The sequence below is a fragment of the Barbus barbus genome, assembly GCF_936440315.1.
Source record: "Barbus barbus genome assembly, chromosome: 5".
Classification (NCBI taxonomy): Eukaryota; Metazoa; Chordata; class Actinopteri; order Cypriniformes; family Cyprinidae; genus Barbus; species Barbus barbus.
The window spans coordinates 19,641,148-19,654,367 of NC_136733.1; the positions used below are offsets into that span (position 1 = coordinate 19,641,148).

The 13,220-nt window shown below is 37.5% G+C and overlaps 2 protein-coding genes across 3 annotated transcripts in view; both read right to left on the reverse strand.

The window, feature by feature from the left end:
- LOC306870236 (amyloid-beta A4 precursor protein-binding family A member 1-like) overlaps window positions 1-923 on the reverse strand; it is a 68,434-nt gene extending 67,511 nt beyond the window's left edge. For both annotated transcript variants that reach the window (XM_079417382.1, XM_079417383.1), the window contains exon 1: window positions 829-923. The gene's annotated coding sequence lies outside the window, so the exon portion shown is untranslated. The remainder of the gene's footprint in view (window positions 1-828) is intronic.
- Window positions 924-1,776: 853 nt separating this feature from the next.
- On the reverse strand, window positions 1,777-11,637 carry LOC306869882 (protein prenyltransferase alpha subunit repeat-containing protein 1). Its single transcript, XM_079416809.1, has 7 exons — window positions 11,531-11,637; window positions 10,622-10,791; window positions 10,421-10,487; window positions 9,498-9,602; window positions 8,151-8,385; window positions 6,368-6,657; window positions 1,777-4,884 (listed from the first exon to the last, which is right to left on the reverse strand). The coding sequence occupies exons 1-7, from the start codon at window positions 11,614-11,616 to the stop codon at window positions 4,539-4,541; spliced, it is 1,299 nt and encodes a 432-aa protein (XP_079272935.1). The 5' UTR covers window positions 11,617-11,637; the 3' UTR covers window positions 1,777-4,538.
- Between the last annotated feature and the right edge of the window lie 1,583 nt (window positions 11,638-13,220).

Here is a 13,220-nt window from a genome sequence, read left to right on the forward strand (position 1 = left end):
GACGGATCATACATCTATGCTGTCTTCAAAAATCGATTAGGTGTGCATTTCCCACAACAAGCATCGTTAGCCAGCTATGGATCCAAGTTCTGCTGAACTCTATTGGTAACAACGGAACTTGCGACCATATTGCCTTTGGGAAATTTAGCCCAGATGAAGGTATTGAATTAGAAAGAATGTTTCACAATGATTGGATTTGGATGTGCCTTGTTGCCTCCAGAGGCAGTAGATGTTTCGAAACGAATGGATTGAGTGAAGAATTTAGTCATTCACTAATACCACACTCACTTGTTGCCACCTACTGGTGTAACCATAACCTGCAGGAAAATACAAATCTAACAAGCAGGAAGTCTGTGTTATTCTAGTCATCAGAATTAACACCACTCTCAATCAACGCACAAACATAGTTGGAAACTGAATTAGTTGAAAGCATTTTTCTGTCTAATGATGATGATGATGATGATGGCATCGCAAATTGCATTGATTTCATTGGACAACCAAGTTACTAAACCTAACAGTTTAGGCCCTCGTATTTTTTTTTTGTGTTTTTGGTAACCGGGGGTAGTTAAATGCAGTGCTTTCCGCGGCAACAATTGTCCTTTCTGGTGTAAACAAACACTGTTCAGCCCATCATCCGCAGGGAAAGCGACATCACAGCAGTCAGTCACTACGATTGAACCGCAGCATTGAATGAATCGCATTGATATACAATGATTTTTTCATTAGATTATTCTTATTTTACTTAAAAAGAAAAAAAGCCCGCTTCTGTGACAGACGATGATTACATTACAAAGCGCGTAAAACGATCTCTTCTGTCACATCTCTCACCTGTTCTTTCGCTGCAGTTTCCAGAGAGATAACGGTCCACCCGATGCGTGTCTGGATCCACCATCTTCATCGCCTGCCTGCCTTTCACTCAGTCTGTGGGCAAGCCCGACTCCTCCCATCAGAGACCTGCTAATGAAACACCACGGCTGCCTAATTTCTCAATGAACGAGCTGCAGCTCTCGGAAAAACATCAAGTGCTGTACGTATTAAATGCGTTGAGTTCATAGTTAGAAATAATGAATCGGTATAAGCCTTTCGATGCCATGAAATGAAACTGATTGCAAAATGACTGTCCAGCCCTCCGACTAAAGAAAGCTATACATAGTAAATAGAGGAAGCAAACAATATTCAGTCTACCAGACACTTTTTCTCAACTACTTATTGCCGTCAGTTAAATTATAGCTCTGCATGAATCTAATTCTTTAGTTAAGCAAGAATGCATTAATTTAATCAGAAGTAGACGTTTACATAGGAACATACATTTGAGTTCTTTTGATTTTTGTTCAAATAATTCTGAAAAATGTGTCATTGTTTCCACAAAAAATACAGAGCAGCTCTACTGTTTTCAGCATTGATAACTGAAAATTTTCCTAAGCATCAAATCAGCATATTATATGATTCCTGAAGGATCGTGTGACACTGAAGACTGGAGTAATAACTACTTAAAGCTTATTTTAAATTGTAATAATTTAACAAATTAGTTTTTACTGTAGTTTTTAACAAATAAATGCAGCCTTGATGAGCATAAATCATCTTTCCAATATACATATATAAAAAAACACTTCCCAACCCTAAATTTGGGAACATTATATGCCTTCTAGACCCATGAATGATGTCTTCTTGTAAATGTTTTCAATATCCTGTGTAATCGAAACACATATGACACGATTTAAAAAAATAACTTAATATGGTCATGAATGCAAAATAATAGGAAATAAAAATGAGATGGACCTTTTCAGAGTAGCTTTATTTAATATGGTAGGCAACTGACAAAACAACTATGGTCAATACAGTTTTTAATACAAATAAATATAAAATACAAAATGGATGAGATGCTATAAATGTTGGTTATTGTGGCTGTAAAAACCTACAGTACATTATCAGCTTATCAGACAACACATTGTTCTTTCTAAAGCTAAATGAACTGTCAGGCTTCTGCATAGATGTACTAGTAACTTAAAATCTGTTTATGCTTTACAGTGTATCTGCTGTTAAACCTCTGGTATACACACAGCAACTGACATTACAACAATGGAAACGGACAAGACGTAACTGGAAATACTATGTGCTTCCTCGGTGTAATTCACATTAATGTACACATTTAAAAGCTCTAAGGTTTTGTAGGGCTATTTGTGAACTGTTTAGGAAATTAATAATGTGAATAGGAAGCCCTGAACAGATATAAAGACAAAAATATTGTAATTTGTAAGTTTTCAACAATATAACTGATAAGACTGTCCCATTAAGGGTTTAAGTTAGTAGGCAGTACATTTACCACCTATAGCATTATTACAAAGATTTATTGTTTAGAAAGCAATGCAATGTGCATGTATGGGTCATGAAATAAAAAAAAATTATAATAAAATGTAATCAAATACACTGACAATGTGACCTTGATCCCAATACAACAGTACACACAAAATGTACATGCAAAAAGATAACTATTCAGATCCGATTGACCCAATCAGAGTGACAAAATACAAAGGCATTTGTTGCAGATCTCCATTCCAGTTTAAGACTATTCTTCCATACAGGACACTATTAGCAGTTGTTTATTTAACAGCAGGTGGGGGGGGTACATGCTAAAACCTTATAATATTATCATCTAAAACAAGCACCTGTGCACACACCTGTACTTATAAAGAGTGAAAAACAATCAAGCGCTGTCAGTGCAGTTGCTAAACATTGCGTTATATAGAGGAATGGTGTGGAGGAAAAGCTGGCTTTGTTCTTGAAGGGAACGTTTCAGAATTCTGTGACAGACATCCGGTAAGTTTGCTGCTGCAGCTCAAAGAAAAAATAATAATAAAAAATGTCAGGGTCCAAGACATGCAGGCACAGAAAAAAACACTCTGACATGGCCCTTTATAAAGTCTGAGAGTCAGTATAGAAGTTGCATAACTCAACTACTTTCATAAATCTAGCTCTTGTGCAACTGCGCAAAAAAAAAAAAACAGTAGTAGACTTTTATGAAGTGAAACTTAAGATCGAACTGTCCAAGTCTTATAGATATGCTGAAAGACATGATTCATATAAGCTTTGCTAGAATGTTAAAATGACTTCACCTAACTAAAATAGTTTTGCATATGTATAATGGGCATTGTCCTTGATTTAAGAGCGAGATTGAATAAAAATCTCATCAGATTTTCACAACCTGCTCTAAGATGTGAATGAATTAAGTTGTCAATGCAAGATTAAGCCTGTGACACTTCAAAGTTTATTACAAGTTGAATAATTACTGAGTAACAGTGAGTCAACCATAACTGTCTAATAGCTTATTAGCTTTAATAAGTCACATAATATTTGCATAAATATACTTTAAGTTTAAAATAGTGTTAAACAAAAAGCAGCATTTGTAAACCCAGGCCCCTCAGGGGTCTACACTCCCACGGTGCAGAGAATAAGCACCATTCTGCACCAGATGGGCTTGAACGTGGCAGCATGTTATTTCTGCAGCCACGCTTGGGCCAAGCTGAGAAAAGCCTATTCCTACTTCTGCAATTCCCTTTCATCATGAAAACCCATGCATCTGTAAGACCACCTGGATGAACTATAACCCAGAACTTGTGCTTAAATGCTGAGGCTAGTCCATGTGACAACGTGGCCTTTGTTATTCTAATGAGTGATGATGATGATGATGATGTGCTTTAGGAACTTTTATTCTCAAACGCCCAAGAATCATCTGCATGAACCGAAGAAATGCTGACCCTGCAACAGATGTTAATACAAATACTCACCTGAATGAGGAGATCACCTAGAAACGGCCAATTTCATGTGCAGTTATGTGACACTTATTTATTTAAGATTATTAAAACTCATGAAAATGTCTGTCTATAGCCCTAATATTTCATATCAAATGGCTCCAGGAAACTTTCAATTCAATGATTGTGCTCACATTACTGATTGTAGCAAAACTTCTAGGTATTCATTGAAAAAATGTTCATGCTTCAGTACAAAAGTTCAAAGAGGAGCAGTAGATGGAATTCAGAGCAAGTCTGCCCTCAATTAAACAAAGAGGGAAACTGGTTCAGAATCACTTTGGGCTCTTAAGTGTTCCCTTCAAGTGTGCACCACAGTGTGCATTTAAGATTCCCGACAGGAATCGTAAAACTGCAGACAGTATGAGGAGAGCATACTGTTATTGATTTGTGGTGGAAGACTTTAAACAACATATAAAACAACCAAACTATATGAAAAAAACAAAACAAAAAAAAACTTGTAGCTTCTGATAGAGAAAAGGATTGTACACTGAAAACAGACCTGAGATATCCAGTACCTGAACTAAAGCAGCTGAAACAGACCAGGCTTAGACTGTGGAGACAGGTCATGGGTTTTCATCATGAGCGGGAATTTGCTCCGGCAGAGCATCTCTGACAAACCAGCCAAGAAGTCCAGCCGTTTTCAGAGAAGCGGGTGTGGGCGGTTGGAGCCAGAAATAAGTCGACCTATCACAACTCTCCCACATCATGGTGGGTGGAGTGTTTCTCACGCTACTGACCTATTACTGAGTCCAGCCACTTCCTGTAGGCAATGGCAAAGCGGCTTTGCTCGGGGCTCTGGCAGCCCGTGAGGATTCTAGAGACAAACGTGTGCTCGGAGGGAAGTCCAGGGTGGGGAAGCAGGGGTCCCCGCTTTAGTCGCTTGGTGTCCTGCGTGTAGCTTCCATGTTTGCTCCCATCCAGAACACAGTCAACGTCCATGGCCTGGGAGGCGCTGGCGTCGTCACAGGGCTCCTCGCTGAGGAGGACGTCAGTGTGGGTGAGAGGTGGAGATTGTGACCCTGCCCCCTGGAGGTGCTCCCTCCGCCACTGGTGCCACAGGTAGAAGACATGTCGCCTGTTGAAAAGAAGCCTGGATTTGAATTTGTTCAGTGTTGAAATACAGTTGACTATAAAATAAAATGTCAAAAGAACCTACTTTGGTACCAGGCAGTCGGTACTGAAATTTTTAAATTATGACAATACCAACATTTCCCGCAAGCATTTTGAGTTCTTAGTATACACACACACAAGCGTTTGAAAGCAGCGTCTATCAGAGGATCCATCTATGAGCAGATATATGAGGGATCCACTGATAAATGCAACTTTCAAGTGCTCTCGCGTGGATCCGTGTAAGTGCTCGGTGAAGAGCTTGAGGCGATGACCTTTGTAGCCAATCACAGACATATCTGTTGAGCCTGTGAACACAATGGCCAGTCAGAGGTGTTTAAGAATCCGCTCAACAGCGCTCAAAATGCTCACGGGAAATACTTGCATCATCAATTTTTTATTATTTTTTTTAAACTGGTAACGAAGTCGGTACTTTTGACAACACCAAAAAGCACTTTACATTATTATTCAAGTCTGGATTCAGGTCTGATATGATATTCACAGAGAAAATACAAAAAATGCTCAATATTAGAATAGCAAAATCAATAGGCTTACAAACTATTAAAAGACTATTAAAAGACTTTTGAAGAAGTGTATACTCTTCTTCAAAAACCAAACAACACTATCCAAAGTAAAAGAAAATACATCACAAACTATATTACATAGAGTTTTACTTGAAACAGAGACAAACATTGTAGGAACTAATATATAATTGATTATGCACTTGGTCATAAGAAATTTCTACTTTTGTGTACCAACTAAGTCAGTCATATTTATTGAGTAGATGACAAAATTTAATTTTGGTGTTACTTTTGTATGAAAAACATGCTGGGTCATCACCTGCCATCCACTTACCAGTCCTGAAGCAAAACCACTTAAAAACTGTGATTTCAATAAACAAAAAAGGCTTATGTATGAAACATCTGTGACTAAATCAAGCTAGAGCTTAGTAATGCATTTTGTTTTATAATATTTATCATGAAGAGGCATGAAATGTTGCACAAACAACTTCTCATTTCTTCAAACTAACAGCAGACTTGTAAATGAAATAGATCTGTTGCCATGACACACTTTAGGGGGGAACACAAGCTAAAGATACATAAACACCATTCACCGAGCAGCTGCTCCTTGCCTCAGCCACGAGGGATGAGGCTGGGAAGGGGAAAAACTGGAAGAGCTAGAAAAAGATCCAGCAAACTGCTTGCCTCTCCCTCAGTGAGCTACAACTCTGCAGCATAAGACCATCCATCATTTTATAACACTAAGCCATAAACACATCAGGCCAGACCAGCTGAGGGCCAAGAACAGACTTCTGGCAAACAAAGTCACTGTATTCATACTGAGACTTGTGGAAGCACAGTCTGATGTTGACTGATTGCACAACTACTATCGGCACAGCAAGACCTGGAGATCTGTAACTGGCTTCGAACACTCTGCCTTATCACTCTCACCTGTGGCACCACAGCGTCTCGTGGCCCGGATATGACTCGATGAGATCAGTGCAGAGCTCCATCTCCTCGTGGAAGAGCTGAGGGATGACGTCATTATGGTGATTGTCATCAGACGCGCCCACTGTGCTCTCTCCATTAGGCTGCTGGGTGGGGTGGAGCTCTGTCTCTGCAACCTGGCTCAGCTCTCTGGCCAGGGCCTTGAGCAGGTGTTGACGGTAGTGGAAGCCGCTGTGATCTGACACGTGCATGGACACCCACAGTCGGGTGGAGGACAGCTCATCATGCAGAACCTGGAGTAGAAAGTCGCAGAGTATTATATTCATTTAACACCATGATTCAGGTTAATTTCAGTTCAGTTTCCAAGTTTGAAGGGCTACGAATGTCAGCATATCAATCAATTTATTAAAATGCATTTAATGAAATATGCAAAAGCTTATAAAAATATATGCACATTTTTATGCATTGTTCAAATATGCAACAAAAAAAAAATGACAACAATATTAACATTTTATTTGACATTGTTATAACAATAACTGATAAATGGCTAATATTAAATATATACAACCTTGTCTAAATAAATGAAAAAAAGAAAACATTATCTAAATAAGCATGTCTAAATAATTGGGAAAAAAGTCATTTCTGCAGTGCTACAAAAATTAGATGCACCAATATTAAAATTCTTTTTGATGTTACAACCAAAAAAAATTATAAATAGATGATATTAAATATATACAATTTCGTCTAAATAAATGAAAAAAAGATATACATTTTCTACAGCCCTGCAAATATTAGATGCACCAATATTAAAATTACTTTTGACATGTTTTAACCTAAAGACCTAACTGATGAATGGCTGATATTAAATATATACAATTTTGTTTAAATAATTGAAAAATAAAACACTAAAACTAAAATCTATCATTTTAAATATCAACTGATGCATCACAACATTATAAGTGTACATTAATAATGGATATTCATTTTGAGATTTGCTGAAGTTTGTATTTAACAGTGTTTTTAAAATATTAATGCTAATTAAGATTAAATTTAAGTGAGCATTAGATGACTTAAAGGAAATAAAAATAAAAATAAAAAATAAAACATGACTTCATTTAGGTTGTAAACAATGTACTAAAGAGATCTAGGATGGAAATTCAGACCAAGGAAAACAGTACCTAACAAGACATGCAGAGATGCAAGACGACAGCCGCATAAACCAATTACTCCTGAAATAGCCTATGAACAGCTCAGACTGGTTCAAGTCTGTTTAGTCCTGGATCATTAAATCTACAGGCTCATCCTTTTTATATGAGGGCCTTTAGCTTGGATTGAGCCCTGTAACATTTGCCTAATTTCGCATCCAATTAAGAAAAGATAAGCACATCAAAGGTCTGGCATTCAATGACCCCCTAAGAGGCAGTAAGATTTCCTGACTAACAGCACTCAGCTCTCTCTAAAAAAGAAAAATGCTAATAAGACAGAAAACTGTGGCATCTGTAATCAGGTCTCTTCCTAAGGTAATTCAAGTGGAGAAGAAAGGTATTAAGATCATCAAAGGCTCAGGTAGATTTATCAACCTCATAAATAACTCTCATGTTGCTTTCCTTGTAACAACACTGATGATATGCCAGTGTGATCCATCATTCCTTAAAGTAATCTAAGACAAATCTAATCTTTGAGATGTACGCAAACAAAGCAACATCTAACAGAGACCCGTTTTCAGTCATTATGATAAATCACACAGATATAGTGCAGAGAGCTGCAGTGGACTGAGACGGCCTACCTTCAGATTGCCTTTAGCCATGTTTTGCAATACCCAGATACGATGGGACCATGCATTGTAGCTGCTGGGGTAACGGCCGGCTGAGTCTGCACAGACCCTCATCTCCTCCTGCAAGGCTCTTTGCAGCCGCTCGCAATGTCTCCTCCTCACAGCGTCTCCTCTGGATTCAGCCTGATCCTTCAGTTCTTGTCCAGAAGGAGAGCACTCCTTCTGCAGCCACTGCAACACCCAGCGCCTGTGTTCACAACAAACCAATTAAGCAGACTGATTATCAACATATGCCAAGGAATTTAACACTTACGGTTTTATTTATGAGAGCGTAAAATCTGCAAATCATGAAATACAAATAATACAATTAATTCTCTTTCATTAACAGCTCTGAATCGCCTGATTATCTCAGTGCCCTGCAGCTCCTAAGCATCCTGGGAGATCTAATGGCTCAGTATTATCTGTAGACAATAACATCATCCAAACTGACAGTGAATAGTAAAAACAACTTTTATTTTTTAAAAGCTTGCAAAATATCTGACAGCTGCAATGTGTCCCGCACACTCCCTGCAGGTACATAAAGCTTTCTGTCTTGTCAGGTGCACAAGCTTTGGATATTTATTTGTGTTTCCTTGTAAAGTGGTTTGCCCTTGTCTTTGCAGTAGTGACGAAATTCTACTTCAGTATGTGCCATTGTTGACATGTTGCAAGAGGACCATTTCATTTCATGGTCTCTGCTTTCACTGTTTCAGCCACTTTGAGAGCAATGTCTCTTCCATATTAATTCAGCTACATGAAAGCAGAGCACATACATTTTCCGGTACATCGCACAAACTATTCCATTATTAATTTCTTAATGCTTAATTTATTCTAAGTTTTTTATTTCACTATTTGAAAATTCAGACTCATCTAATCTAATGGTGAACTAAAAGTACTCTGGAAAATTGCACACTTGAAGGGTTCAGGATACAGCACTTCTATAGTATGCCATCTTTAATATTTTAAAATATCTCAGTTAACTGTATACACAAAGAACAGGATATCTTCAGAGTCACACAATGAACATTTAGTGCATTAAAGCAGATGCCTTTATTGGTGTTTACAGTAATGTTATAAAATCATAGTTACCCAACAACAAAAATCACCTTGCTTCATTTAAGACAGAGGTGGCCAACACTACAAAGTGCCAAAAATCCTATTTGATTGAAGCAACTGAAAAAAAAATCAAATATTTAAAATCAAATTCAATTATATTCTCTACATTTTAATGCAAATTATAATGAAGTTTTGTTTTTCTTTTTCCCCCACCACTTATGTGATATGACACTGCAGGCCAAATCAAAGATTTGGAAACCTTACCTGTGTATCCATGTCTCTGGGCTTTTAGGATGCTTAGATAGTGCAAGTTTGCCCAGGTAAAGGTCCTTCTCTGGGTTTAACACGCCACATTGCAGGAGCTCTTTCCTATAAAACAATAAACACCTAGATGAATTCACAAAAAAAACAGTACAGCACCACCTCCTGGACAATATATTTCTTCTGTGCAACGTTAGCACAAAGACATTCAGCCAAACTCCTTGTATATAAAAAAAAAAAGAAAAAAAAAAAGAAAAAGACTAATTAATTTTTTTTTTTAAATAAAACAGTAAAGAATACAATAAATAACAGTAGAGATATATATATAAAAATACTATTTGTAGTTAATAGTGTTCACCGTCTGTTTGATTACGTGCCATTAACTAACTGCATAAATTTTACTGTACATTTCTGCCATATGGACATCAACCTGACAGTCACCACTGATAAGCTACTACTAAATATAATGTAGAAACTTTAAAATAGAAACTTACATTTTCTGTAAAGCTGTAACGATTTATATCGTGAAAAGCACTATACAAATAAACTTGGATTTGAAACTTGAATGGAATTAAAACAGGCATGGAATAAATATCTCTAGAATGTTTCCTGTGTGGAACTAAATGTTGGAGAAATCAATAAATTCTCTGCTCCCTATGCAATTTTTGAAAAACAAGTCACATTTAGAGTTAAATGTAGCAGCATTCTTTTGATGTCTCCTTTCCCAAATTAGACAACTTTTTAAAAATAGCCACAGCACAATCAGAACAATAATAAGGCTGAAATGTAGACATCAAAGAGAAGAAATAAAGAGAATTTCTAAAAATACCACAGATGTGCATATAATCATTCAGAAAGTATGTGAAGGGGTTAGTTAGGCAGAATGTTTTTTTTGTTCAGGTAATACAAGCATGATGAAAATGTACCTGACATTCCACGCAGTGGTGAAATCTGGGTTTAGGAGAAGCAATGTGCAGGTTATATCTACCAGTGCTTGAAGAGAAGACAGAGAAGTCAGTTTTTCAGCAATACTGGTCTTTTGTATGAACAGCCATTTTTAATAAAGACTTAAGGTCACAGCAATGTGAGCCGGCCGAACAAGCTAACCCAATAAACCTTCGTCCTACCTTCCCGATCGAGCCACTGCTTTCTCTGCCTGTACAGCAGGAGTTTGTTATGCACATAGGGCAGCAGAAACTTGACACACCAGCTCTCCACTCCCATCTTATTCTCCACCAGGACGATGGGGCTTCTGTTGTATCGGGCTTCGGGGCACGGAATGAGGCCAATTTCATCACTGTGAACACATTGTAAAAGATAAAAAAGAAGAACACATGGCTATTTTTAAGAAACCCTACTAAATACTAAGTAGCTGAAGGCAAACAGCAATGCATAAAGCACCAAACATCTCAGCTGACACTGACTCAATACAGACATACAAGAATGTCATAGGAGGAGAGTGAGATAAAACCATTGGGACAGGGCACTGACCTTCAAATATGGGACAAACAGACCCAACACACAGACAGCTTTAAAAGACAGACGAAATGCTTCATATGTGGACTGAAGTGATGTGTTTGGATACACAAGAGCAGCGATGCTGCAACCACTGATAGTCTCACTCCAATTACCAGTAAAAACAAACGGACATGGACAATTACTGAGAATTATGACTATAAATATAATGTATTAAAGCTCGCTATGCCCTGCAGTTACTGATCAGCGACTAACAAATCCAAATAGGCTATTCACAATAACGTTAACGTTACTAGCTACAAAATGACAAGCTTCGCGTTTCACTCAAGAGAAACTTTCGGCGTTTGCACGGTGCTTGTTAAACAGGCACCCCAGACACATTTTAACACGACCTGGTCTAAAAGCGAGGCTTGGTGAGCTGTCTCTCTCTGTCTGTCTGCGCAAGTTACACAGGCTGCTGCACTATGTTCTCCCTGCGGCTGAGCGCGAGGGTCCAGGCCGCTTTAAGCATTTAACTAGACGACCGCGTGGTAAACAACAATGCGAGTTCACATACGTACATGTTCGGGTTTCTTTTAAAGGCGTTATTGATGTCTTTCACAACTCTCTGGACCAAGACATCCACCTCCTCTTCCGACTCAGCCATTTTCAGAGCTCGAGTGACGTCAACGTTGGTGACTCAACCTCATCCGGGACATTTCACAGTCAGGGCACGTTGTCTTGGTAACCACAACGCGTATATTGTTGCTGTGTAAAATTAGGTAATTATCTTGCTTTATCATAATACACAATTTAAAAAAAAAAACGAATCTACACGTTGCTGTGGCCACCGTTACGCACAGTTTTTAGGTAAATCTGGTTACAACAAGGACGCCGCAGAGACATTTGGAATCAACGAGAAGACAGGTATCTGCAACTCACTAACAAAATAATAATAAACAATCAGAACCTCCCTCTATTTAATCTGGAGGTAGGATATTTCTCTTTTCCATCCAATCATATTTACCATTTCATTTTAGAGGCGGGGCTTGTCCCAAATGGTGAACTCATCTCGACACTAAACTCTTTGGGGTTGTTCAGATAAACACGGAACGTCATCAGAACTGTTTCTAACGCTCTGGAAAAGTTATGAACAACTATACTATACAAATACTGTATATACATTGTTCATTGAACGATTTTACTCGAAACCTTTGGTTTGATTAACCTTTAGTTTTGAATGTAACTACTTGTTTCAGAATGAAAAAAACATTAAAAAGTAATTTCCTATAATTTCCTTTAACCTTTGCATAACCAAGAAAACTGGAGAACATGCAGAAACAACGTTTTCTTTGTGAAACTTCTTTAATAATAATAATAATAATAGTAAATTGTTTTGCCCTGTGCTACATTTTTTTTCTAATAGAGCTACTTACTCTGCAAATATGTTACATAATTGATTATGCCTTCTCATCAAGACAAAGTCATGACATAACATGGCATTTCAGGTTATACTCTTTTATTTGTAGTAATATAGAAAATATTTATGATTTCTTTCTTCAGTAATGTTAACTAATCATTACATTATATGATGCTTAAAATATAGTCCATTAGTTTACATACACACTGTTAAGACTAGCTCACACTTCCCCGACACATTTCAGCATTCTCATGTTAACAGTTAGATGGAGTTGGATTAAATATCAGTACGAATATTTACAAACATTACAACATCATTTTTCCATCATCATATATATTTGACCTGTCTTGTAAATAGATTTTGAACACTCCTGCCATTGTGGGGTGAATATGCTACTGTGTTACTGTTGGGACCAGGTTGATGTTACAGTGGTTACCAGTAGAGGGAGGCATGTGGTTTTTGGTCTGGGTCTGGTGTGTTCAGATGGTAATCTGGAACAGAATTGAAATACTCTTGACTGCATATTTCATCATGACAGTTTGTGTTCAGCAGATGAGCACATACCCGTACTTGATATGACATGAGAAAAAGACTCTAGAAAGTTCAAGGTACTTGCTTTTCCCCATCAATTCACATTTTCTAAACAGAAAAACAACCTCTAATGCCAAGCTAATTAGTTTATATTATGTAGTTTTATTAACTGTGTTGTATTTTGTGTTGGCATATCATTGTCACTAAATTAAACTGTGGAAAAGTGAAGTTTTCCTGATGTTGTAGAAACAGGATGAAGTGTTTATCATCATAGCAGTCACAAATCTTTAAATACTCTCAGAAGGTTTTTTATAAACACG